The sequence below is a fragment of the Bos indicus x Bos taurus genome, chromosome 10 (assembly GCF_003369695.1).
Source record: "Bos indicus x Bos taurus breed Angus x Brahman F1 hybrid chromosome 10, Bos_hybrid_MaternalHap_v2.0, whole genome shotgun sequence".
Taxonomy (NCBI): Eukaryota; Metazoa; Chordata; class Mammalia; order Artiodactyla; family Bovidae; genus Bos; species Bos indicus x Bos taurus.
The window spans coordinates 82,231,257-82,258,867 of NC_040085.1; the positions used below are offsets into that span (position 1 = coordinate 82,231,257).

The 27,611-nt window shown below is 53.7% G+C and overlaps 1 protein-coding gene across 1 annotated transcript in view; it reads left to right on the top strand.

The window, feature by feature from the left end:
• TMEM63C (transmembrane protein 63C) overlaps positions 1-27,348 on the top strand; it is a 78,429-nt gene extending 51,081 nt beyond the window's left edge. Inside the window, 19 exon segments of the mRNA XM_027552516.1 lie at positions 212-354; positions 1,464-1,512; positions 3,277-3,385; positions 4,801-4,874; positions 5,265-5,345; positions 5,454-5,577; positions 6,341-6,474; positions 7,862-7,896; positions 7,899-7,983; positions 8,402-8,555; positions 10,027-10,133; positions 11,106-11,192; positions 11,746-11,811; positions 16,391-16,553; positions 16,771-16,876; positions 17,246-17,413; positions 19,772-19,881; positions 21,440-21,505; positions 24,385-27,348. Of these exon segments, the coding sequence (XP_027408317.1) occupies positions 212-354; positions 1,464-1,512; positions 3,277-3,385; positions 4,801-4,874; positions 5,265-5,345; positions 5,454-5,577; positions 6,341-6,474; positions 7,862-7,896; positions 7,899-7,983; positions 8,402-8,555; positions 10,027-10,133; positions 11,106-11,192; positions 11,746-11,811; positions 16,391-16,553; positions 16,771-16,876; positions 17,246-17,413; positions 19,772-19,881; positions 21,440-21,505; positions 24,385-24,585 (2,062 nt within the window). The 3' untranslated portion in view covers positions 24,586-27,348.
• The last annotated feature ends 263 nt before the right edge of the window (positions 27,349-27,611 follow it).

Genomic DNA, 27,611 nt, shown 5'->3' on the forward strand with positions numbered 1-27,611 from the left:
TGCGTTATCTGCAGCCTCTTTCTTTGATACACCTATGAAATTCAGTGAAACCCATTTCAGGCCTAACAAGTTTTGAGAAGAGGGATGTTTCTGAAGATGAAGACACGGGCATGGGGCGGTCATTTCCTCGCCCTTTGCTCCCTCCGCCCCTGACTTGAGTTGTGGCCACACTGGCCCCTGAGCAGTGTCCCCATCTCTGTGTCTCCTCCAGGAATGAAGATCTGATTAGCAGGTGTGGAGACGATGCCCGGATCTACATCATGTTCCAGTACCACCTCATCATCTTTATCCTCATCCTCTGCATCCCCTCCTTGGGCATCATCTTGCCTATCAACTACACTGGAGATGTTCTGGGTATGTGGAGCTCTGTGGACCCTGAGCCCAGCCTGCTAGACCTAAGAGGCAACCCAGCTGGTGGGACAGAGCTTGGGGCTTGGGCATCTCAAACTCTAACTTCTAGTTGCACTTCTCAGGATTAGTTATAGGACCTTAGGCAACCTGTGCTTCTGGTTCCCTCACGTGGAAACCACAGGTGATACCTCTCTGGGTACCAATTTGGCCCAGGGTCTGGCGCAGAGAAGGCAGATAGTGTAATTCAGTCTAAGACCGAATGTTTATCCATGATCCATGACCCACACTGTACCTGGCCAGGTGTTCGTGGAGGCCTTGTTATGGCGTGTGACCCACTGCCAAGATCCCTGGACCGGATCTCTGGCTGTACCCACTCCGGTGGACGCAGCGTCGTAGGGGCAGAATTTCTCATCTGGAGTCCATCAACATTTCTCCTAATAGGGTAGATTTTGACACAGTAGTGTGGTGGGTGAGGAGAGTTGGCCTTCAGAGACTGAAAACTTATGGCTCCCCACCGTTTACCCACATCTGCTTCCCAGAAGATTATTTCATCTTATACAATGTCCCCAGGCCGCGGTTTCCTCAATGGTCATAGGGATAAAGACGATGCATGTCACGTGCTTCGCACGCTGCCTGTAGTGGGTGCTCAGTGAATAGCAGCCAAAATTTCACTAGTGAGCGCAGACACAGAGCTGAACGAGGGCCGTACAACTGGGTGGTGTGTAAATGTCCAGACGGCGCCAGGCGTGCGCTGATCGCTCAGGTTTCCACCTGTTTCTCCTCGGCCACTGGTGCTCGAGCTTAGTCGCTCAGTCGTGTCTGACTCTTTGCAACCCCGTGGACTGCAGCCCGCCAGGTTCCTCTGTCCATGGGGACTCTCCAGGCAAGAATACTGGAATGGGTTGCCATTTCTTACTCCAGGGGATCTTCCCGACCCAGGGATGGAACTCATGTCTCTTGCGTCTCCTGCAACAAGCTCTGGGGAACTAAAAGGAAGCGCAGGAAGTAGGCAAGCGTTTCTAGGCCCCAGGCATTCACTCGGGAACTCTAGGGTCTGGTGCCCAACCAGTTGAGGAGCCAGGCTTGAGGTTGGCAACCTTCTTCTCTTTCAGACCGGGATAGTCACTTTGGCCGGACCACAATTGTCAATGTCTCCACAGAGTAGGTACCTGATCCTCTTACCTCCCATTCTACTGGCCGGGGCAGGGGAGGGGGTGGATGTTGGTGGGGAGAGGTGGTCTGATGGTGAGTCTAAAACATGGGCTCCTCTTTGCTGACGAGAAAGGCCTGGTTTCTTTGGGAACCCAGGTCCCAAGTGGGATGCCAGACACTGCCTTCTCTTCGTGAGAAGTGTTCTTGGTGCCTCCGTGTCCCCATCTCTGTAATGGATGGAACTAGCTAAACCAGTCACTCCTGAAGTCCCAGCAAGGTGGTCCTCTTTGCTTGGTTATGTCTAGCTCCCGATAGGCAGAAGCACTGTAGTAAGTGGAGGTTTAAGGTACTGCTTCCTCTGCCCACAAAAGAGTTCAGCTCAGGCCTCAAGGAACTGAGTGAAGCACAGACCTGATGCCTACAGCCACGAGACTAAGGACCCAGAGGAGCTGGGTTCCTGCCCCGGCTCTGCTGTTAGCCGGCCCTGGGTCTGGGGCAGAGCACCCTGCTGTGAGCTTCATCCCTCGTCCGTGGTGGCGGAAAGGCTGTTGGACATGAGCTCTAAGGCCCCTCCAGCCCTCATGGTTCAGGAGCCTGTGGACGTTAACATCAGCCAACCCCTCGGGTGGCCAGAGCAATCTGTAGGACCCAGACGCGGCCCTGCTGGTCTCGGCTGAGACAACAGGCCCCCCAGGGCTCATGGCCGGCTTCCTGACAGAGCCAAAGCAGCCTTTCCAGCAGGTGTGAGTGGGCTTGCGCGCTCCTAACCCCACCTCCCTTTACCCCACCCCATCTTCTGACCCTGCACCCCTGCGAACCCCACCAAACTCCAAAAGCACCAGAAAGGCTGGGCCCCCTTTCGCCAGCTCCGCCCCGGGTGCTGGCGGCGCCAGAGCAGAGCTTAAGCAGCTTCTCCCCGCCCAGTCGCTGGTATAAGTGCGGTGCCCACAACTTCCAACAAGAAGTGAAGTCTAATAGGGCGGCCAAGAGCCCTTTCAACTTTCCTAAATCCAGAGAGCCGGAGCGTCCCTCAGGGACCATGTCACCTTGCCCTCTCTGAGAAAACTGAGGAGAGAGGCATTTAGCCAGATGGGAAAAGTGAAGTGAAAGGCCAGGCGGAGGAGGTGGGGCGGGGGAACAGTGATGAGATATTTTGAAGCCAGGCAGCCTCTCTGTCCTCAAACTGCACCAAATAAGGCGGGCCCTGTTTCTGAGCAGCCTTCCTGGCCTGGTGCCTTGGGACAGCCTCACGTGAGTGCAGAGCCCCGGGACCCAAACACTTCCTGCCCCAGGGAGGTGAGCCGAATCTGCAGGCCCTCCTTTCTACAGGCCTGCTCTGCTTGGCCTCACGGTCAGCTGTGCAGTGGCAGGGGGTGTGGGGGGTGGGCAGGGGGCAACGTGACACGGTATGAAGAGTGTAAGTGCTTCTGCAGTTCTGGGCTCCCCTCCTGGGACCGCCACGGCCAAGAGTAGCCTTGGGCAGGCACTCTGGCCCTTGTTTCCCTACGAGTAAAACAAAGACATTCACAGCACCGCACTCACACGGTCCAAGAGTCTAGTGAGAAAATGTACACAGAGCATCTGCTCCCACCCTGCGTCTGGCATATAGTGAACAGTCGAGCAACGCTAGCCTTCATTCGTTGGAGTGGACAGCCCCTTCTCCATCCCCTTCCAAGGTGCCTGAGTGTCTGGAGGCACTGGAGGGTGGCCCTTGGGAGGTGGGAGGAGGTGGGGGGGGGGGGTCTCACGCCTTCCGTGTCTCATTCTTGGCAGGAGTAAGTTCCTGTGGCTACATAGCATCTTTGCTTTCTTATACTTCATCACCAACCTCCTCTTCATGACTCATCACTGCTTAGGATTTGTGCCCAGGAAAAGCTATGCGGTGAGTAAGTGAAAAGAACTACCAGGACCACGCCCTCTCACCTAGAGCCCCTCCCCCTGCTACCCCCCCTAAGCTGGACCATCCCACTCCCAGCCTTCAGAAGCATCCTAGCTTGTCGTGGTCTGCACACCAGGCAGTCTTGCCCGATCAGGGAGGCCTCCTCTGCTTATCCCTGGGAATTGTCACCTGGCACATTTGTCTGGGCTGTGAAACCACTGAGACCCTTCCAAACCAGCTGGTGAATAGCTGCCCCCAAGTACATCCTCCTGCTACACCCCTGCTGCCCTGGACCCTCTCCAAGGACCCCTGGACCTCCCCACCACTGGAAAACTGAAGCCTTGACTGTGGCGGGGGTGATCTCCATCTTCAGTGGCCAGTGCTCCCAGTGGGTAGATACTTTGACTACTTTGCCCACTCTTGCGTCCAACTCCTGGCCCTTCTACCATCTCCCTGAGGTCAGAAACGCATGGGCTGCCTCTTTGTGTTCTCACTGTCTTGGTTTGTATTTCTCCCATCCCACCTCCCAAGCAGAACCTGGGACAAGGGTTTGAGTAGTATTCACTTATTTGGGAGGTGATCCCAGGAAGGACCACTAGGCAGGTAGAGTCTCCTAGCGGGAGGGAAGATGGCAGATAAAAGAGAGATGGGCTTCTTCAAGCCTTTCATCCTAAAGGACAGATTCCCTTTACCCCACCCCAGAACACAATTGCACACACCCCAGAATGCAATTGCACACACCCCTGAAAGGTAACCCTGAATGTCTCAGCCTGCCAGGAGGCTTAGACACTCCTGGCCCATCTGGATTCGGCCACATCAGCTTTCTGTCTTGTCACCAGAAGCTTCCGCCCAGACTCCCCTCTCTAGCAGCACAGTTTACAGATGCTGGCCACAAGGCGATGGCTCAGGAAGACATGTCCCACTCACAGAGTAACATGTGAACTTTGAGGGACTTCCCCATTCCCTCCCCACAGTCCAGCTGACCTTCCAACTCCCCATCCCTGGTCTGATGATAGGGATGTCCCCTCGAGATGGGCATCACGTGGAACAGTGGAGCCCGGAGGTCAGCAAGACAGCATGAGCTGCCCTTGCAGGTCATGGAGCTCTGGTCGTCCCTGAGCCCTCCACCTCTCCCTGCAGCCTCTGACTCTTCATCCCCCGACTACAGCCATCCATGGCAAGGGGTCTCCCGGTGTGGGGGGCGGGCGGAGCACGGGACACAGGATGCACAGAGGTGTAGCTTGCCTGCCTGCTGACCTCAGGGACGTGGGCTGGGTGGGGAAGCTGGCACCTGGCTTACCCAGCAAGGAGGCAGCCTGATGTGAGTAGACGACCTGCTCCAGGTGGTTGAGGGCCACCGGAAGACCCAGGATTCCTGTGTGAGCAATCTTCTTTCTCCACTGACCTTCCCCACCTAGGTCACCAGGACACTAATGATCACCTATGTCCCCACGGACATCCAAGACCCAGAGATCATCATTAAGCATTTTCAGTAAGTGGGGCGGGGTGGGCTGAGGCGTGGATGGCCCCCTCCCGGTCACCCTCCAGCCGCGGTGCCCAGTCTAGAACAGGTTGTCTTATCTTGTGGCCCCTTCTGTGACCTGAGTTCCAAACCCTAGAAGCTAATTATCTGTCCGTGAGCAGCAATGTCCAGCTCTGCTCCCTGGCCCTGTTCTGTGTCATCTGGGAAGGATGTGGCAAATCTCTCATTAACAGGGATCAACCCTGATGTCCAGGCTTAGGAGCCAGGGGGTGGATTCTACCATCCAAGCACCGGGAACCCCTGGGAGCTGTGCCCCTCAGCCCTGTGGGCTGTAGCGCTAGGGAAAGGGGAAGTCCCCAGCCCCGCAGGCTGCCTCATCATCTTTGTTCCTGGCTTCAGCGAGGCCTACCCAGGGTGCGTAGTGACCAGAGTCCACTTCTGCTATGACGTCAGGACCCTGATTGACTTGGACGATCAGAGGTGAGGCTGCGGTGAGACCTGTCTGGATCTGGGGCGGGGAGGGAAGGGGAGGCTGTTGCTCGGCCTCTGACCTCGAGACCCTTCACCGTGTCACCTGTTGGCTGGCAGGCGCCACGCGATGCGGGGCCGGCTCTACTACACCGCCAAGGCCAAGAAGAAGGGGAAGGTGATGATCAAGGTCCATCCCTGCTCCCGGCTGTGCTTCTGCAGGTGCTGGGCTTGCTTCAAAGAGGTAATTGGCGCGGACATTGGGGGCGCGTCACAGGGGCTGGGGCACCGGGGCTCCAGGCTCCGTCCACGGCCCCGGGCGGTATCCCAGGCCTGCATCCTTGGGCCGCAGACTCCGTTCAGAGCAGCCCCTGGCTCACGTTCTCCTTTCCAGCATGTTCTGTCTCCCTGTTGAGAAGGCAGAGGAGCCTTTCTCGGGGCCTCCCCCTCCCAGAGTGATCCAGGACGGGGCTGGTTCTTGCTCCATTCGGGGCTTGGTGGGGAGGACCAGCAAGGACTCAGCAGGCTGCCCGGCCTTGGGGGAAGGAGCTGGGACGGGGACATTGGAAAGCTGTGGGCTCCATCTTATCGCCCCGCCCATGTGGCTAGAAGGAGGCCTTGGCGGGACTGAACTCATCTAGCCAGTTCAGAAAAAAAGCATGATTCCCTCACTTGAAAAGGCTGCAGGCACTTGAAAAGGCTGTCGCTTCTCCGGAGTCCACCCCGAGGCCAAAGGCACCCCTTCACCCCTGGGGAAGCCTCCCTTTCCCCAGATCTAAGAGCAGGGAACTTGTTTCAAAGTGACAGCCTCTTCCTTCTGGAGAGCTGGGACCTGGGAGCCCACCTGGGGTCCTGAGCTTTTTTGCCAGGCTTCCTAGGGAGCTGGGGATGGAACCAAGACACACCCCCATCCCCGCCCCTCACCGGCCTGTGCCCCCGGGGGGAGAGAGGCAGCCTTCCTGGAGCCCTGGCCGCTCCAGCTCTGAGGCCCACGTCTGGCCCACTAGGTGGACGCAGAACAGTACTACAGCGAGCTGGAGGAGCAGCTGACTGATGAGTTCAATGCTGAGCTCAACCGCGCGCGGCTGAAGCGTCTGGACCTGATCTTCGTCACCTTCCAGGACTCCAGGATGACGAAGCAGTGAGTGCCGGGTTGGGGGGCGGGGGGGCGGGCAGCTGCTTGCTGCGCCCATCCCGGCCCCAAGAGCGGGCCTTTGCTTCTCTGAAACCATCCTTTCCCACCCCCATTCCAGCCGAGGGGAGGAGTGGAGGAGGGGAGAGTGCCTGCCTCCGTCATGCCGTGCTCTGCCCTCCTCCCCTCGGCCCCGCCCTGTTCCTCACGGGCATCACAGATGCCATCTTGCTTTCCGGAGCACGGCCATGTGCGTCTTCCTCCAGCTGCTGGGCTCAGCTTGTCTCCAGAGACACCCAGGTCCTGGGCTCCCCACCCCCATACATCCTTGTTTCAGCCCAGAAGTGGTCAGCGTAGCCCTTGACCTCTTGGTTCCTCTTCCAGGCCTTGACAAGAATGATACCCATTTTCCGCCCCTCATTACCCATCACCCCTACGTCACCCTTCCCCTCCCCGCGAGTGACAGAGTCAGCATAGAGAAGACCCAACTGCCATTCCTGCTCCTCTCCTCTCCTCTGCAAGCCTTCTCTGTTTCATAGCTTTGCAGGCTCCTCCCTCTTCTGCCCCAGCCACTGGCAGCCCCATCTTGATAAGGAATGGATGAGGTCTGCTCTGGAGTGTTCTGGAAGGAATCTTAGGCCTGGGTCAAATACATAGGAGCCTCAGAATCAGTCTTTTGAGGACGATGGAGCCATCCTCTCCCCGAGGGAGCCTGATCGTTCACAAGGCTTTGTTTTCACCCGCCCTGACACTGCAAAGGAACAGTGGCACAGGCTAGAATTCAGGGCAACAGATCACGTGCAATTTTGCAAGTTAGTTACACCCTCAAGTTTCTTATTCATCAAATTTGGTTACTTATATCTTCCTTGTCCACCTCCTGGAAGGGTAAGAAGGAATATGTGTCCTATTTAGTGTGTGTGAGACATCTACATATCTTTCTGAGAACCATCGCTCAGTAGAGAGGGATCTCAGGTTTAATTACAGCAGATGTGAGTTAGGAAACCCAAGGTGGGGCCCCAGTGCCAGCACCCGCCCCTCTTTGGTTGTGTCTTCAGTAATCTATGCAGCTAAGATGATGTGACTCACCAGTTAGCACAGTGTCAGGCACTGGCTGGAGCAGTCGGTAGCTATTGATATTAAGAGGAGGCTAAATGAGTACCTCCCCTGTCAACCTCACAGAAAGAGCATGTCTTTGTGCCGTCACTACCAATAGGGGGACAAGACATGAACTGAGAACTGCGTGGTCCCCTCTTTTCCTGGGCAGTCCATCCCTCTATCACCCTTTCCTCCAGTGACCAGGCCTGAGGAATTGCCCACCTATAAGGTCAGGAGAGACATATCCAAGTCTCCAAGAATTCCTCACCCCCAGACCTCTGTCTCTTCCTCGTCTCCGCAGCATTCTGCAGGACTACAAGTTCATCCACTGTGGGATGTCCCCAAAGAGTCCTCAGTGACCACCATCGTCAAGTCCTACCGCTGGAGGGTAGTCCGTGCCCCGCACCCCAAGGACATTATTTGGTAAGCCCCCTCTGCCTGTCTCCTCTCCCTTGAGCTCCTTTGGGATGGAAGACGCCTGTAGGATGGGGAAAAGAATCAGGGCCTGTCCTCCTCCTCCACATACGGCCCCTGCTGGGCTGTGTCTCTCCTGGGCATCGCAGCCTCTGCCTGCCCCCAAGTCCACCCCCTTTTGGGGAAAAGGTTTTTCCTGTGGAAAGAATTCAGATCATTCTTCTGGCTCACCTGTGGGATGTATTCAGAGCCTGACAAGTGGCGTGATAGGAGAAGGCCTAGGGCTGTCGCATGCAGGCGTGGGCCCACAGCGTTGAACTAGACCAGGGCAGCCTGGTCCACAGCTGGCATGCAGAAAGCAGCGTGGCTGGGTCTGAGGGCCGAGACCCACGGCCCTAAGCACGCCTCCCTCCTCCATCCCGCCCAGGAAACACCTGTCCGTCCGCCGCTTCCATTGGTGGGCCCGCTTTATCGCAATCAACACTTTCCTCTTCTTCCTCTTCTTCTTCCTCACCACGCCTGCCATCATCATCAACACCATCGACTTGTACAACGTCACCCGCCCCATCGAGAATTTGCAGGTGCCTCCTCCACTCAGACCAGGCATGGGGGCCCCTCAGGAGACAAAGGAAGAGCTCCGGCGAGGATGGGATGGGGGGCCCACTGAGACGTGACTCCAGAGCACACGCAGTTGTGGCCCTGGCAGTGGGTGTACGTGGTGGCCCAGGGTCTGCTTTGCTCTAAAGAGGATGCATGTGGGCCACTGCCCGACTTAGGGACTAGGGCTAAAGGGTGGGGGAGCCTTAGGCAAGTTCTGGGCTGAATTTGGGGGGATGGGCTTGGAGGACTTCTTTAGATTGGGTCAAGCTAGAGGTACGAAAGAGCAGCAGAGGGTGGGGCGAGCGTGACAGCTCCATTTACCCCACGTTCTCTAGAGCCGAGATCCTTGGTGTGAAGATAAGGCGACGGTGGGGAAGACAGAGTTTAGTTCTAGGGCAGCCCTCCAAGAGGAGTAGGCTCTCTGGCTCTGGTTCCACTTGCCTCACTTCTGGACACACAGGCCCTGGGTATGTCCACAAGAGCCGTCCCTGCCATATGCATAGAGGAGTTCCGAGGAGCTGGACGGGCCCATATCCAAGTTCTGTAGCCTCAAGGCTCTTGCAGTGATCCTAGAAGGCCCCTTCTTTCATGTTATCCCCATGCCTGTTCCAGCAAAACACACACAGGCACACACACACACATGCACACACACACATGCACACACATGTGTGCATACACACGTGCACACTTGCAGTGATCCTAGAAGGCCCCTTCTTTCATGTTATCCCCGTGCCTGTTCCAGCAAAACACATGCAGGCGCACACATGGAAGTGCACACGCAACACACACATGCACACACACACATGCACACACATGTGTGCATACACACATGCACACTTGCAGTGATCCTAGAAGGCCCCTTCTTTCATGTTATCCCCGTGCCTGTTCCAGCAAAACACACACAGGCACACACACACACATGCACACACGTGCACACAGTCAAGCCAAGTCCTTGTGCTGCCGCTTCCCATTGCCCCCCTCCTCTGTCAGCTTCACAACAGGCCCCAGGCCGGGGCACCACAGCTCTGCCCGGGAATTCTCACACCACACCCTCCCCTTCTCCACCATGTCTCACACAACATCGCGGTAAAAGCAGTGTCTCCTCCCTAAAGTCTGAGCGTCTCCTCCCTGAGTGACAGCAGGTGGCTGTGGCCTTGGGGCCAAGTCGCTGGGGTCAGACTAGGCCGTCCCTCCAGTGATCTCGGCATAGGAGGCCTGCACCCCTTGGGGATGCCCCTTGACCTGGAGGTGTCAGCCTCTGGCTGCCCCAGCCAGGCAGATTCTGAGTGAGAAAGGCCCCAGCCCACTGTGCAGCCTCAGGGACACGAGGCCCGCTCTGGGACTGAGCTGGAGAAGTGGCCAGAGGTGTGGGAGAAGGCAGGGGAGGCCTGTGAGGGGGAGCGGGCTTCTCGCATTGACCTCTCTCTGCCCCACCTCCACCCGCCCACACAGAGCCCCATCGTGACCCAGTTCTTCCCGTCTGTGTTGCTCTGGGCCTTTACCGTGACATTGCCTCTGATCGTCTACCTCTCTGCCTTCCTTGAAGCCCACTGGACCAGGTGAGCTGGGGGCCTCCCCTCTTATCCTTCCCTTGGCACCAGCTTCTTTCCCCACTCCCTCGTCCCCACCAGCCCTGTGCTGCAGCTTCCTGTCTCACCTGGGGAATGGAATTGATGCAGGATGGCTTTGATGCCCAAAACCATCCCCAAAAAGTAACAATACTTTTGTCTTTGGAAAGAAGGGACTGGTTTGTCTCAGGGATGCTGAGATACCCGAAACCAAGCCCTCCTCAGGCTGCTCCCTCGTCTTCCAGCCACGCACTGAGGGCCTGGAGCCGTGGGCAGAAATGGCAGGAATGCCAGGGAGAGGGCAGAGGATGGGAGCGAGAAAACAGGACTTGTCTGAAAAATGTCAGAAGGGCTGCTACGGTCATCGCAGAGGAGCCCATGCCCTCAATCTGACTGAAGACCCGTGTAGCCCATACGGTGCCATATTTTAAACAAAGAGCCCCTCCCTGTTTATTAGCCCTAATAGTTCTGTGGTAGGAGCTAATTACTTAGGAAGTATTTACTATATCTTGGGGCAAAATGGACCTGCTCTGGACTGAAGGCTGCATGGGTCTCAAAAGTTATTTATTGCTCCCAAAGTTTCTATCATCCTATCAGGCAGTAAGCCAAGAGGTTTCTCTTAACAGAAATCCTTCCTGGGCTTTCCTACGGCCAAGGCTCATGTTGCTTATTGAAATGCTGCAAGGATTCTGAGTATTGTTAGTGATGTCCCTGCAACAGGGGCGTCAAGTGTATGGTATGTGTGAGCCTTCCCTTCCCTTTCCTCTGCCCACGGCAGACATCACTAGTTGATCATGCCGTTCTTTCCTGCTGCTCCCAGACACAGCACGGCTCTCAGTGCACTGTGGAGATGGCACTGGCACATGCTGTGAAACTGCTTTCTAGCCCAGGTGGCCATCTCTCTCTCTTCATTCTGTAGTCAGTCGTTTGGTTCTTATCATGTGTCTCTTTGTTTCCTTCCAGAACAAGTCAGAATCTGATCATAGCGCACAAGTGCTATGTCTTTCTGGTGTTCATGGTGGTCATTCTGCCCTCTATGGGACTGACCAGGTACCTCACCTCCAGTTATCTCTCCTCTCTCAGCCAGGCTCACCCTAGAGTCGGAACCTCCTCCTTCAGATACTGTAGGCCCACCTGTGACTGCTGCAAATCCATTCCTCAAATGACAGTCCAGTGCCTGTCATGAGCCTAGCATGAGCCAGGTATCATGTGAACTCTAAGCGGTCAGCCATGAACTCTGCCCTCAAAGTGCTTATCATCCAGCTGCGGAGACAAGCCATCCCTCCCAGCTGCCTGGCAGCCCAAGGTGGGGGAAATGTGCAGTAGAAATTCAGAAGAGGGAGAGAGCGCTGTGGGAGAAAAGGCTGGTGAAGGTTTGCTGGAGGGGAGGCCTTGAGTGGAAAGGTCAAAGAGTCAGGAACAGGGTGGGCAGCATTAAGAAGAGAGGCAGTGTGGATTGGCCAGCTGGAATATTAAGGTGCGAGAGTCTTCGGGGAGTAGGCAAGGGAGGTTGGAAGGAGGGAAGCCAGCCCAAGAGAAATGGAACCCCAGGCTTTAGTTCATAGATTCACTAATGGCAGGTCTGCTCTATTCTTGCTTCTAGTTTGGACGTCTTTCTGCACTGGCTCTTTGACATCTACTATCTGGAGCAGGCATCCGTCAGGTTCCAGTGAGTACCAGAGTGCATGTTTCAGGCGTACTCCCAGTGTTCACTGGGGCTTTTGTGGGTTCACACCAGCTGGATATGCCTATCCTTTATCTGCTCATATAGGTAGAGATGAATGAATGCCAACATTCTCATTAGGCAGCCTCAACGTTTCCTGTGCCATGAACCCCTTTGGGGGTAAAGCCCAGGGACTCCTCCTCTGAATGAACTTTTTCAAATAATTGTAGATTCAAAGGAAATTGCCAAAAAAAAAAAATTCCTATATATCCTTATGATTATACAGTGGAAGTGAGAAATAGATTTAAGGGACTAGATCTGATAGATAGAGTGCCTGATGAACTATGGACAGAGGTTCATGACATTGTACAGGAGACAGGGATCAAGACCATCCCCATGGAAAAGAAATGCAAAAAAAGCAAAATGGCTGTCTGGGGAGGCCTTACAAATAGCTGTGAAAAGAAGAGAAGCGAAAAGCAAAGGAGCAAAGGAAAGATATAAACATCTGAATGCAGAGTTCCAAAGAATAGCAAGAAGAGATAAGAAAGCCTTCTTCAGCGATCAATGCAAAGAAATAGAGGAAAACAACAGAATGGGAAAGACTAGAGATCTCTTCAAGAAAATCAGAGATACCAAAGGAACATTTCATGCAAAGATGGGCTCGATAAAGGACAGAAATGGTATGGACCTAACAGAAGCAGAAGATATTAAGAAGAGGTGGCAAGAATACACAGAAGAACTGTACAAAAAAGATCTTCACAACCAAGATAATCACGATGGTGTGATCACTGACCTAGAGCCAGACATCCTGGAATGTGAAGTCAAGTGGGCCTTAGAAAGCATCACTATGAACAAAGCTAGTGGAGGTGATGGAATTCCAGTTGAGCTGTTTCAAATCCTGAAAGATGATGCTGTGAAAGTGCTGCACTCAATATGTCAGCAAATTTGGAAAACTCAGCAGTGGCCACAGGACTGGAAAAGGTCAGTTTTCATTCCAATCCCAGAGAAAGGCAATGCCAAAGAATGCTCAAACTACCACACAATTGCACTCATCTCACACGCTAGTAAAGTAATGCTCAAAATTTTCCAAGCCAGGCTTCAGTAGTATGTGAACCGTGAACTTCCAGATGTTCAAACTGGTTTTAGAAAAGACAGAGGAACCAGAGATCAAATTGCCAACATCTGCTGGATTATCGAAAAAGCAAGAGAGTTCCAGAAAAACATCTATTTCTGCTTTATTGACTATGCCAAAGCCTTTGACTGTGTGGATCACAATAAACTGTGGAAAATTCTGAAAGAGATGGGAATACCAGACCACCTGACCTGCCTCTTGAGAAACCTATATGCAGGTCAGGAAGCAACAGTTAGAACTGGACATGGAACAACAGACTGGTTCCAAATAGGAAAAGGAGTACGTCAAGGCTGTATGTTGTCACCCTGCTTATTTAACTTATATGCAGAGTACATCATGAGAAACGCTGGGCTGGAAGAAGCACAGGCTGAAATCAAGATTGCCGGGAGAAATATCAATAACCTCAGATATGCAGATGACATCACCCTTGTGGCAGAAAGTGAAGAGGAACTAAAAAGCCTCTTGATGAAAGTGAAAGAGGAGAGTGAAGAAGTTGGCTTAAAGCTCAAAATTCAGAAAACGAAGATCATGGCATCCGGTCCCATCACTTCATGGGAAATAGATGGGGAAACAGTGAAAACAGTGTCAGACTTTATTTTTCTGGGTTCCAAAATCACTGCAGATGGTGACTGCAGCCATGAAATTAAAAGACACTTGCTCCTTGGAAGGAAAGTTATGACCAACCTAGATAGCATATTGAAAAGCAGAGACATTACTTTGCCAACAAAGGTCCGTCTAGTCAAGGCTATGGTTTTTCCAGTGGTCATGTATGGATGTGAGAGTTGGACTGTGAAGAAAGCTGAGTGCTGAAGAATTGATGCTTTTGAACTGTGGTCCTGGAGAAGACTCTTGAGAGTCCCTTGGACTGCAAGGAGATACAACCAGTCCATTCTAAAGGAGATTAGCCCTGGGATTTCTTTGGAAAGAATGATGCTAAAGATGAAACTCCAGTACTTTGGCCACCTCATGCGAAGAGTTGACTCATTGGAAAAGACCCTGATGCTGGGAGGGACTGGGGGCAGGAGGAAAAGGGGATGACAGAGGATGAGATGGCTGGATGGCGTCACTGACTCGATGGATGTGAATTTGAGTGGACTCCGGGAGTTGGTGATGGACAGGGAGGCCTGGTGTGCTGCTGCTATTCATGGGGTTACAAAGAGTCAGACACGACTGAGTGACTGAACTGAACTGAACTGATACACCCTTCATCCAGTTTCCCCCAATGGTCACATCTTGCATAACTAAGATACAGTATCAAAACCAGGAAAGTGACATTGATACAATCCACAGAGCGTGTTCAGATTTTGCCAGTTTTATATATACTCTGAGTAGATTTCTTATATATATATATTTTAATTGGAAGATAATTGCTGTACAATGTTGAGTTGATTCTGATTAGATTTCTTTTTAAAAAATTATTAATTTTTGGCTGTGTGGGTCCTCACTGCTGCACGGGCTCTTCTCTAGTCTGAGAGCGGGGGCTGCTCTTTGTTGCAGCGTGGGCTTCTCATTGCGTTGGTTCCTCTTGTTGAGCACAGGCTCTAGGATTCGGGTGTCAGTAGTCATGCAAGTGGGCTCAGAAGTTGCAGTTCCCCGGCTCTAGAGTACGGCTCTAGAGTACGGCTCAGTAGTTAAGATGCACGGCTTGGTCGCTCCGGGCCATGTGGGATCTTCCCAGACCAGGGACTGAACCCATGTCTCTTGAATTGGCAGGCAGATTCTTTACCACTGAGCCACCCAGGAAGCCCAGTTCTTTAAATGTACAAAATACCTGGGCTATAACGAAAACTGGTTATGTCAAAATACAGTTATTGAAAATATTTTAGAATTCAAATGTATGATACAATCTCTGTTAATACCTTTAATAATAGGTCAATGCATTCTAAATGGAAGCAAGCAAAAGTTACATTTTATTGTTTTAAAGCCATCCATGTGAAAATTGATGTTACTTAGCTAAAAGAAGAACATTCAACTGGAACAGAGGAGTGGATTTTTGACAAGGCAACATGCAGGTCTTGTTGGAGGTCCAGCCAGTTTCTCTTTTTGTTTGGCTTTGTTTTGTTTTTAGGGTTACAAATGTTGAAAGTCCCAATTTTTCAAAGATGTGCTGTTGCCAATGCCATGCAACCTTTCATAGCTTGCTTTACAGGGCAAGAGCCAGAATTCTCCAAGCTTTCTACAGTTAAACTGTAATTGTAATAAGCTTAGTTTTTCCCAAGATGAGTGAGTTCATCTTTGGCTAGGTCGTTATTTTTAATACAGTTTGTAAATATACGAGAAGGAGAAGAATTGTGAGTTCATGACTCACCTTTGATGCCCTCAAGAAAGAATAGCTTTTGAAGGAGTTCTGAAATATGTGCAGGGACTCACAGATTTTTTCTTCTTGAGGGAGTTATCAGAACTGTATAGATGACAGAGATGCATGGGTCACCAATGTGAGAACAGGCAGTGTGACAATCCATTCAGGTGGCTGAATGGCTGTTAGCCGAAGTTGGCCAGCTAGCAACACGTGTGCAGACAGGAAAGTCTCAATCATGTGAATTTAACATGTCTAATGTAGTGGCCTAATAACTAGCATCATTTTGAAGAGATGATGAACGCAAATGGTGTTGTGAATGCTCAGCAATAGATACAACATGATATGAAAATACCTCACTTCAACTGGAGACAGACTCACAGCCATGGCTGGCATGCCTGTGATTTGCTGCCCACACTCTTCATGGGAGGAAGTGCTAAACTGCAGAAAGTGAAGATGCAATCTTTTCCCTATTCAAGGTCACAGACCCCCAAAAGTCTACCTGTGAGCTCTCCAGGGTCTGTGGATCCAGTCAAACAGCCCTTCTTTATTTTTGTTTTCTTTCACAGCCCTTCTGTAGATCAAGCCAGTGCATGTGTCTCCTAACCCATCCACCCCTATCCTTGTTCAAAAGGGCCCTTGTTTAAATTACACTGGGCTGGAAACGCATGTATACAGTGGGCCTTCTGTGTCCACGGATTCCACATCTTCAGATTTGACCTACTGCAGATCAAAATATTCAGGGAAAAAAATTCAAGGAAGTTTCCAAAAGCGAAACTCGAATGTGCCGTGTGCAGGCAACCACTTGCATAGCGTTTAGTTGTATTTACAGCTGATTACATTGTGTTAGTATTACAGATAATCTAGAGACAAGAGTACACAGGAGGATGGGCATAGGTTATCTGCAAATATTATTGACATTTTCATATAAGGGACTTGAGCATCCCTGGATTTTGATATCCGCAGGGGCTCCTGGAACCAACCACCTGCGGATACCAAGGGATGACTGTATTTGAAAGCTCTTCTCCCCATCTCTATCTCCACCCCCTGCCCATCCCTTCAATTCTCTTCCTCTCTCTCCTCTTTGCTCCCAACATCTCTGCCCTCTCCCTCTTCTCCGGCTTCTGTGGCCATCTCCCGCCCTCCTCCACACCCAGGTGTGTGTTCCTGCCAGACAATGGCGCCTTCTTTGTCAACTACGTCATCACGGCAGCCTTTATTGGCACAGGCATGGAGCTGATGCGCCTGGGGTCGCTCTTCTTGTACACCATCCGCCTCGTCTTCTCCAGGTCGGAGCCAGAGAGAGTGAACATCCGAATGGTGAGGGCCAGGCCCTTCCCTGACACAGCCCTTGGAGCTTCCCTTGGGCGGGTGTTGGAGTGGGGGGTGCCTGTTAGAAGTGCAGAGTGACCTGGGAGCCCTGGTGGGCGGAAGGGGCCAGGTGCTCCTCCGACACCATTCTCGGAGGGGAGGCTGCCTTGCCGGATGAGGAGCTGCAGAAGCAGCCATGCCAAGCGGACCCTGCTTTCTGCCCCAGAACCAGGCCATGGACTTCCAGTACGGGCGCGAGTATGCGTGGATGATGAATGTCTTCAGCGTGGTGATGGCGTACAGCATCACCTGCCCCATCATTGCTCCTTTCGGTGAGTTGTCCCTGAGGCCCCCACCCAGGGGGAGCCCCAGAGCATCCGGCTCCCTCCTGGCTCAGGAGGAGACCCGGGGCCAGCCGATCAGAAGGGCAGGGGAGGGGGCCAAGTTGGTCAGGGGGGCTGGGGTTGGATGGCTATTTACAGAGGATGCTTGTTAGGGAATGACTACTTAACCAAAATGACAGAATAGGTTCTAAGATTCAAGGGAAGCAGCCGGGCACGCAAGATCGGCCCCACGGGGCTCCCACAGCCTGTCCTTGGCCCCCTTGCCACTCTGGCTGACCTGTGTCTGGCATCTCGGGCCCAGGGGAGGGGAGGGTCTTGGGATGGCTTCTGAGCCTGCCTCCGTCTGCCGGCCCCCAGGGCTGCTCTACCTGTGCATGAAGCACGTCACGGACCGCTATAACATGTACTACTCGTACGCGCCCACCAAACTCAACGAGCAGATCCACATGGCGGCCATCCACCAAGCCATCTTCGCGCCGCTCCTGGGGCTGGTTTGGATGCTCTTCTTCTCCATCCTACGCTTAGGTACGTGCCGAGCCCCCCCGGCCACCCCGCCTCTGTTCCCCCACCGCTCAGTCGCCCCTCACCGACGACTCTTGTTGAAGCAGACCAAGCCCTGGGAGGAGCGAGGTGTTCCTTGTGGAGCACGGCCACGCTCAGCGCCTCTGTACGCCAGCGGGCTCGTGTTAGAGTCCCGGCTGACCTTGGAAGTTAAGGGTGGCACCGGTGTGGTCCAGACCGTATACATTTCGCTTTACAATTTTCAGGGAAATCACCTCCACAACAAAAACATCCTACTCCTTCATTCTAACTCAAGGCTGGCAGGAAATAAAATTTTACAGTATCTATCATCAGTCAGTTCAGTTCAGTCGCTCAGTCGTGTCTGACTCTGCGACCCCATGGACTGCAGCACGCCAGGCCTCCCTGTGCATCACCAACTCCCTGGAGTTTACTCAGACTTATGTCCATTGAGTCTGTGATGCCATCCAACCACCTCATCCTGTCATCTCCTTCTCCTCCCGCCTTTAATCTTTCCCAGCATCAGGGTCTTTTCCAAGGAGTCGCTTCTTCTTATCAGGTGGCCACAGTATTGGAGTTTCAGCTTCAGCATCAGTCCTTCCAATGAATATTCAGGGTGGATTTCCTTTAGTATTGACAGTGGGTTGCTGTTTTTAACTCCAGGGTGTCTTCTCAGGGATCAAACCCTCGTCTCCTGTATCTCCTGCATTGGCAGGCAGAGTCTTTACCCCGAGCCATCTGGGAAACCCCTGGCAGACTTCATTTTTTAATAAGACTTTTCTGCTAGGTATAAAAGACTACAGATTTATTATCAAAAATAGAAAAAAAATGGAAAAATTAGAGTTTGAATGCCTGGTATCTCACCTACAGCCTCCCGTCTGCTGCTCCCAGACCTCACTCTTTGCATGTGTTTTAGAGGACAGGGCAGAGTAAGAGGGGGTTTACGGATTGACTTTACAAAACTGTGGATCCGTTTTATTCTAGTCAGACTTACAGCCCGAGTTTTTTCACTGAACATTATGCTCTGAGCAGTTTCTTGCATTATTAAAATACTGTTAGAGCACGTGTCTTTTAATGGCTGCATTAATTTCTGCCAATTTTAGTTCAACGTTGTTGGGATATTGAAGTTGTTTACCATCTTTTGCTTTTATAATAACACAACGATAAACGTCATTTTGCAATAGCTTCCGACTGTAAAGACTGATTTTTAATATTCATGTACTTAGAAAACTGCCGTCATGAAAAGGTTACCAAACATCCCCAAACGAAACATAAGTGACTTTTAAATTCTGAATTGCTTTTACGTGCTATTAGCACATGTAATAGAGTATGCTTACTTCAAAAGGGCTTATGAGAGTTAGACAAAGACAAATTTCATATGATATTGCTTCTATGCAGAAAATTATACAAAGGAACTTATCTACAAAACAGAATCAGATTCACAGATTTAGGGAATGAATTTATGTTTACCAGCAGGTAGAGCAGGGAGGGACATAGTAGGAGTTTGGAATGGAGATGTTCACACTGCTATTTTTTAAAACAGATAACCAACCTCGACCTACTGTATAGCACAGGGAACTCTGCTCAATATTCTATAATAACTTGTATGGGGAAAAGTATTTGAAAAAGAATAGATACCTGTATATGAATAACTGAATCCCTTTGCTGTACACCTGAAACTAACTCCACACAGTTAATCAACCGTAGTAGTCGTCATGTCAGTCACTCAGTCGACTGATTGTGACCCCGCACACTAGCCCGCCAGGCTCCTCTGTCCATGGGATTCTCCAGGCAAGAATACTGGAGTGGGTTGTCATTTCCTTCTCCAGAGGATCTTCCTCACCCAGGGATCGAACCTGGGTCTCCTGCATTGCAGGAATCTACTCCAATATAAAATTTAAAAGAATTAAAAAAAAAAGGGGGGGGAGGGCTTACAAGGGAAGGTGTGGGTCAGTCACTGCATTTGGGGACAGGGACATAAATGAGTGACCTGAGGGAGTGACATAAATGACTCAGATACTTCCCAGGGACCGTGATATGGAAGGTGGCTGACATCTAGGGGGACATTTAATGGACACCTAAGTGGCTGTTTGAGTAAATGAATTTTTTTCGTGGAATCCACCAGATGCCGAATTCTAAACTGGTCAGGTAGCACAGAGAGATGATGTTCCTGGGTGGGGCTCATTGATTATGTGGTTAAGGGGAGAGCTGGGCAGAGACATCTCTGCCCTGGGCTCCAAACTCCTGCACAGGTGCCGGGCCAGGGCCCCAGGCATATGTCAGCCGGGCCAGCATCTCTGCCAGCGCCCCGCACACAGCTCTGGTCCTCAGGCACCAAGCCCACGCCTCTCCTCCTCCTTGCAGGGTCCCAGCATGCCATCACCATCTTCTCCCTCACCACCCTTATTGTTTCCATAATAATGGCCTGTGTTGCCACATTCCTGGGGAAGATGTCGAAAAGGACTAACTATGAGGTGAGTTGCCAGCCTGCCTTTCCTCCCTCAAGTTCTCCCCGGGGCGCACACAGCTAGAGGACCCGCCCCCTGCCTGGGGCGCCCACAGCGTCAGAGCGACGAGAGGCTCTTGCCTTTCTCTCTGGTGGTGGGATGGGCAGAAGGTGCTCGGTGTGCATTCTGTGTGTATGCTTGCACTGGCCCCAGAACCAGGCCTCCCAGGGCAGAAGACATCGTCCTCTCCTCTTCCCGCCTCTAACGTCTCCTCTGAACCACAGGCTGGCCCATCCCTCCTACGATGTGAGCCTGTCCAGCCACAGAGCTGCTGGGGCCATTCCAAGGGATGGAGGGTTGAGAGAAAGGATGGAGTGAAGGAGTAAAAGAGGGGGTGGTAAGAATGAGATCCTGGGGAAGGGGAACAGTCATCTCACTTTGAAGAATCTCAGGATACTCTGGTCTTGTCTGGAAGGGAGGCCTGGTCCTCTGGGCCCCATGACTCCTTTGACTCTTTGCCACATTGTTGGTTGGTCACTAAGTCGTGTCCGACTCTTTGCAACCCCGTGGACTGCAGTACACCAGGCCTTCTGTCCTTCCTATTTCCCGGAGTTTGCTCCTGTTCATTGACTCAGTGATGCCATCCAACCATCTCACCCTCTGATGCCCCCTTCTCCCCCTGCCCTCAATCTTTCCCAGCATTAGGGTCTCGGGGCCCAGCCAGTTATTAGAGAAGGGAGCCCATCCATGCCAACAGAACTATGTGCTCTAGATCAGCACTTCCTAAAGTGGGGTGACTTTAGAAGCGTACTGGAATGATTTCCAGTGGACCGAAACATTTTCTGTTTTTCATGGTTATACCTTTATTTTTGTAGTTGACCATGTTTATGGCAGCTGACACAGGATTTTTGTTTATAATAGTGAATTATTTCCTTTTCAAATGAATTTAAATAAGAAAGAAAGTTGATTTCAAGTACTAGCATGCTACTGAGCCGGAGAAGGGAGCCTCTGAGAAGAGGATCTTCTTGCTTCCGGTGGTCCCATCTCTGGGGTCCTGGCATAGGCGCTCACTCCCTTTCTCCCCAGACCCTCCTCCATCCCCTGGCCTGAGTCCGTGCTAGTGAAGCACCTGGGCAGACAACATCCGTGGCTCTTCCCAATGCAACAGTGTCGTGGGATCTGGTTGCTCAAGTGTCCACTCTAGAGACAGAAGGTGACAAGGGACTCAGACCTTCATCTCAGATAAAAGGGAAAACCTGGCAGGGAAGAGGGTATTGTTGAAGTCAGGGCTTCTCCTGGAGTCAAAGCAGCAGGCTCACCTTTGCACCACAGCTTCCCACAGCTCTCATTGTGGACCTTGGGGATGGAACCTTCCAGAAGGGTCTCCCCAGCATCCCAGTCTTCACTCTGTCCCCCGAGGGTTCAGCCCGGCCAGCTGGGCTGCAGGTCTGGAAAAACAGAAGATGAGTTGAAGGGGAGCGGGGGGCCCCTTAAGCCTGAGGTTAGGGTCCGGGTTTCTCTGGATATGGGGAGGGCGGGGGTGGGGCGCATTCACTGACCCTCCCTGTCTCTCCCACCGCCGCAGCCCGAGGAGATGGAGACCGTGTTTGACCTGGAGCCTAGCAGCACCTCCTCCACGCCAACCTCCCTTGTGAGTTAGTGCCTTTGCCCTGGGACAGGTCGGGGTGGGGAGGTGGGGTGCTTACAGGGATGGGCTTCTCCAGCAGCCTTGTGGGGGCACCAGTGGTTAGAGTCCACCCTGGGTATCGGGGAGGAGACGGGGTGCCCGGGACTCCCCCCTCTGACGCAGCAGGACTTGGCCCAGGTCAGATTGCTGCCGTGGCCCTGGCTGAAGAGCCTTCAGAATGATAGAAGATCCGGGAATTTCTACAGGACACACTATAGAAGGAGCTCAGAGAGGAAGAGAAAGGGCAGGGCGGACTCAGCCTCAGCGAGCTCAGTCGTGTAGACGCAGGGGTCTGCTGGCGTCCTTCGGCCTCAGGACCGAAGGCTGCCGCCAAGGGCACGGGTGCCAGGCAGCATGGCGCGGACAGAGCTGCCGCGAGCTATTGGAGGTCTGCATGGAATGGTAAGACGAGTGAGCCCATCAGCTTGAGAGGAGACGAGGCTGGACTCCGCGTGCAGGGGTCCAGCAGGCTGGGCGCTGGCTCCCACCCTCGTGGCTCAGCCTGGAGATGGGCATGAGCGCACGCCAAAACCTGGCCACACGGATGGATGCTGGGCTGCCGAGGCATGCACTGAGCTGGGTACTGGGTCGGCCCATGCCCCGATGCCAGGGTGCCTTGGAGGAGCACTGAAGAAGGGCACCAGCCAGCCCTGGCACTCAGGGAAGGCTTCTTGGAAAAGGGGAGGTCTAACCAGACCCCCGGCATGGGAGAGTTAGGGGTTGCCGGATGGAAGAGGGTGTCGGGGAGAGCACTCTAGGAACAGGGCCAGCCTGTGCAAAGGCCCAGAAGAGAGAATCCAGGGCATCAGGGAACCAAAGACAGTTTTGGGCCGGGTACAACTTCAGAGCAGGCAGCACTCGCAGAGTGGGTAGGAGAGGGGACCCCTTAGACAGCAGTGGGAGGACGTGCCCATGCCAGGCGCACAGAACTACAGGCCTTGCTCTGATGCGAGCCCCACAGAGAGGGCCCAGTGAACTCTGGGGGGTGGCAGGGGAGACGGAGCTTCAGTACCAGGAGAGACAAAAGTTTCGAGCAGGAGTCTCTCTCCACGTAGCCTTTCTCCTAGGGCCCTTCTAAGATGACCCTTCCAGAATATTGTCAGCAGTTGGTTATTGAAACCTTGCAAACTAGACACTTCACCATTCTTGCTCTTGATCTTTGCACTTAACCCACACGGCGGGGGGTTTTATCCTCATTTTACAGATGAGGAAACTGAGGCTCAAAGACCTGACTTAATTTAGACCCTAGGGTACTACTGTGCAAGAAAATGGCAGAACAAAGTTTGAAGCCAGGTCTGCTAGACTCCAGAGTGTGAGCTTTTTTTTTTTTTAAAGAAATTACTGGAATTGATTTTTTAAATCTTTCATTATTATAACAGAGGTTTCTGAGCGTTGTAGCTAACTATGGGGAAAAAACAAGCCAAAATAAGAAAATAAAAGTCCATATTTCTACCACCTACAATAACCACTGACACCTCAATGTATATTCTTGCAGATATATATTTCTTCTAAAATGTCGTAACACTGCACACTGTTTCATAACCTGTGTTTTTAGTTAACAATCTCCGTCTTCCTGCATATATACGTTTTTACCTCTTCAAATACCTAGTCCATATTCAACTTGCCCTACGGTTCCAGAAATATATTTTGCAGCTCATCCAAACCAGGATCCAACCCGGGGTCTGTGCTGGATTAATCTGGCCCCTGCCCATGTCCCTTTTATTTCAGCACCATCTCTATTTCATGACTTGTTGGAAAGACCAAGCCTGTAGTCCTGCAGAAGGCCCCATCTTCTGGCTTTTTCTGGCTGTTTCTTCATGATATCTTACAGGAGGTTACAGTATCTCCTGTATTTCCTGAAAACTAGAAGTTAGATTCAAAGGCTGGAATTGAAGATTCAAGTTCAACACTAGGGCCTAGAATATCACCGGCAGTGCTCTGTGTCACACCAGGAGATATATAATATCCCATTTATTGCCATTTATGATGCTAAAGTGACTCCCGGGTTCAGGGATGACTGCTGGCTTTTTCCATTTTTCAGTTACCATTTTTCCTGGAGGACCCAAAAGTCATCTGTGGGGTTGACTTTGGCCCTATGAAAATATCTAAATTCTATTGCAGAAAAAAATGTTCCTTCATCATCTAGGGCTGTTTAGTCTCACTCTAATAAACTCCTACAGAAAAGGTTTCATTGTATCCAATAATTACCTGTTTTCAAAATAAGGAGTTGGTTTCAAAGTCCCTTCAAAGGACGACAGACAGCCCATCCCTGTTACTTCTTGTGTTTTTCTATTCGGCTGTTGTCCCAGGCATTCCTGAGCCCGGGCCTGGACTTCAGAGGTCTCATGACCAAGACCTCAGACGGCAGCCTCAGTTTCAAGTCCTCATTCACGGGCCGGCCAATGACGCAGCCCAGGGTGTTGGATGCATCTCTGAAGCTGCAGTAGAAAGTGCACTAGCTCAGGAATGGGGGCTCCCCCCAGACCCCAGTGTCAGGGAGCCTGTCATCTCCCCTGGGTTCAGCCGGACCTGGAACCAAGACTGAACGGCACGTGTGCTGAAGGAGCACTGGACTGGGAGTTAGGAGACCGCTGACTAGCCCAGGGAACATATAGGTGCCCGCGGCGTGCTCGAGAGCAACCGGGAAGGCAGACTGGGCCGGCTGGCCAGGACGCGGGCTGCCGGGGGAGGAAGGAGCCACGGCTTAGAGGGTGGGGGCCCCGAGAAAGGTCAAGCGTCAGGGCGGGGTGGGCAGGGTTGGGGGGAGGGTGTGCCCAGACGGACGTGACCTCGCTTCGCCCCGGGTGTGACCTCGTCCCATCTCCCTTCTTTGTCCTGAGCAGCTGTATGTGGCCACCGTGCTGCAAGAGCCGGAGATGAACCTGACCCCTGCCTCCTCCCCAGCCCAGCCCACCTACGGCACCATGAGCAGACAGCCGGAAGAGGGAGAAGAGGAGAGCAGTGTGAGGGCCTTTTCGAGGGAGCTGGACTCGGCCCGGTTCCAGGAAGGGCTGGAACTGGGGGACCAGAGCCAGTATCACTGACCAGGACCCAGGCCTCCACCTGGCAACTCCAGCCGGGAGTAGCTGCCAGGGGAAGGGCCTGGCAGAGAGAGGCAGCAGGGCACCCTGGCCCGACCCCCCAACACATCCTGCAGACTTTGGGAAGGCTCCAGCAGAGCCCTGGCTGTATCTCTCGGCCACGTGGAGACCCCGGCCTGCTGACCAGCTCGAACAGGAGACGCTGGGCAGTCTAGAAGGGCCCCCCCAGGATGGGACGGAGGATACAGGCAAGCCCTGCCTCTTGGCAACAACGGCTGGAGCCCAGAGCACAGAGACTGAAGGCTTGGAGGGCTTTCCTGGGGTCACGAGGGAGAAGGTGTGCCTAAGGAGGAGGCAGGAAGAAGACTCTCTGGGATCTTCCCCACCCTTCCACCAGCTACCCTGCCCGAGGAGCTTCTGCGACTGCCCCGCCCCACCCCTCCTCCCAGCCCCATCCCTCCTGCAGTCTGCGGAGGACCCAAGACACAGAGGACCACCTCCTCCCAGCTTCCCCACATGGAGAGCCGCAAGGAAAAATCCTGCACCCCACCGGCAGGAAGGGATGGCTGAGACCCTAGACGGGAAGGAGGCGACTGAGCCCCTTTCTGTCCCCTGCTCCTCATCAGGGGTCCCAGGAGCCGCAGGGTAGAGACTTGTTCTCTTGTCTGTCCCTGCAAAGGTAGCGGGGCTCATTAAATGGGACCTGTGTGCATTCTGATGAAGCAACCTGGGCTGGCTACTGTCAGGCGGGAGGGGCAGAGGCAGAATTCATGGAGTTGGCGGGGCGGCGGGGAGGAGGGGGTGTCTTCTCCCAAAATGCCAAATGATGAGAAACCAGATATGCCTCCCCCAAGCCCCAGGGCCTAATGAGAGGACCCCCAAGGTCAAGGATGTGGCTGCTGAGAGCTGCCCCTGCCTCATACCCATCTGAGCGCCTGAGCCCCCAGCCAAGGTGGGGGGCATAGATTAGGGTGAGAAGCCCATGCTGCAGACCAGGCACTGACTGGCCTTTCCCTGGGCTCCAAGCAGGACCCATGTCTCCTTTCCGGGCTGCCCTGCACTCTGGGCTGAAGAGTGCCTCCGGCGTGGTCCTGGCTCAGACACTGCGGATTCCCTGTGGGTGGTGGAGTCGGGGGCACCATGTCCCCCATGGACAGGCAGACTCAGGCTTCCCTCCCAGGGCGGCCACCAGCCGGGGCCCAGAGGAGCCGAATCCTGAGTAGGAAGGACTCTGGTGGCACCCTTGCCCCAGGCAGGGAGTTGCAGGCCTTGGCCTCCGGGGACAGGTGGCCCACCAGGACCACCAGGCGGTCAGGCCGAGGGAGACACAGAGAAGGGCTGCAGGGGCCACGGTGGGCCGGGACGAGCCGCGCCAGGCGGGGTCTGTGTGACCTAGGGCTCTCCTGAGCTCCGTCCTCCAAAGGCCTGGATCCCTGCAGCCAACCTCCTGAAGGTGGCACTCGGGTCCGCCTCGCATGGGTGTTGGCCACCAGCTCCTGGGCACATGGGTGCTCCTGAGCTCAGATCACTTGAGCCTCACTTCTGCTCCCCTTGCTGCCCACATCCTGGCTCCAGAAGCTCCAAGCTTAACCCCAGAGGAGAAATAGCACTTGAGGGGCAAGAAGCCCTGCTCTGCCCCCACCCCACCACCCCACCACCAAGACCTCGGGCCCGACTTCGGCACGAAGGCTAATTTCCAGAGAGAGCCTGAGTCAGCTGGGGGGAGGAGGGGGTCTTACCCTATCCAGGTCTGAATAAGGAGGAAATTATCCCAGCCCCCACAGGCCTGCTCCCTAAACATTGCACCAGCCGTCAAGGGGAAGGGTCCCCTCCAGAGCAGAGTGGTCAGGACCCCCAGCCTGGAGCCTTGTTCGCCACAGGGAGATGGCGACTCTGGCACCCCTACCCACCGCCAGCCCCCAGGTGTCCGGCAGGCATGTCCTGCCGGAAGTTGGCCTGAGGGCTCCTTTTCTCTTGGCACCTCTTGCTGGCATCCAGCCCCCGTCTCGTGGTCCCCACTGGACCAGTCCTGCGGTGGCTGCTCTTGCCTCGTCCCCCTAAGTCTGCGGAAGCTGCGTACGGGAAGGGTCCCAGCAGATAACACGGCGGCAGGGCTGGAGCTGCCGGCTCTGAACCTGGGTCAAAGGTTGCCTGGTTCTGAAAGAAGATGGGGAGGGTATTGGGAGTGTTGGAGTCCCCTGGCGTCTCTGTTCTTCCTGGAGACCCAGGGCAATCAAGCGGGGCCCCGGCCACAGCCGCTCCACCTCGCGCGGCCACTGCTGGCTGCGTGGGTGAGCCTGGGGCCTGCCACGGCACAGCCAGGCCCTCCTCGGGCATTTCCCTTCCAACCTGCACCCTCGGCCCACGCGGGTCTCACCCACTGGCCTCCGCCTACCACCATCCACCCCATCCACGGCCCCCTTCCCCATCCGCCCCCTGCCCCATCTGTCTCCCATGGCCTCCCCCAACCCCCAGAGCCTCAGACCTGCTCCTCTCTGGAGGGAGCTGCCTCCCAAACCGGGGATTGCCTAGAGTCTTCGAGAAGCGCCCCTCCCTGGGCCTAGGGCAGCTCCACACCTGCCTGCCTCTTCTTCAGATGCTTCTGGAAGCGAAGTGCCTATTAGCAGCATTGCATCCTCTGGGGACCCCAGTGGGGCGTGTGGACTTCCCTCGGCCACCACCACTTAAGGAATGTGCCAGAACGCCGAACCTTCTTGTTATTAATGCTATGACTGTGCCTTGAATAAACAAGTCCTCCCAACCTCAGCTGGCCTGTGCCTCTGCGTCTGAACCCACCCAGCAGGGCCTCCCATCCATCTGGAAGGAGCCGGAGCTCCCGGAGGTGGCCAGGCTGGAGCACACGTCTTGCGCTGTGGCTTTGGCGCCTGAGACCAAAAGCTGTCTCCCTGGGAATCCCTTGAGCCCTGAGGCCTTCCCTGGCCCCTGGCCTCAAAGGGGAAGGAGGCCTGGCAAGCGCTGCCTGGTCTCCTGGGGAGACCAGAAGTCCACTGCGGGTGCTCTGAAAGTCC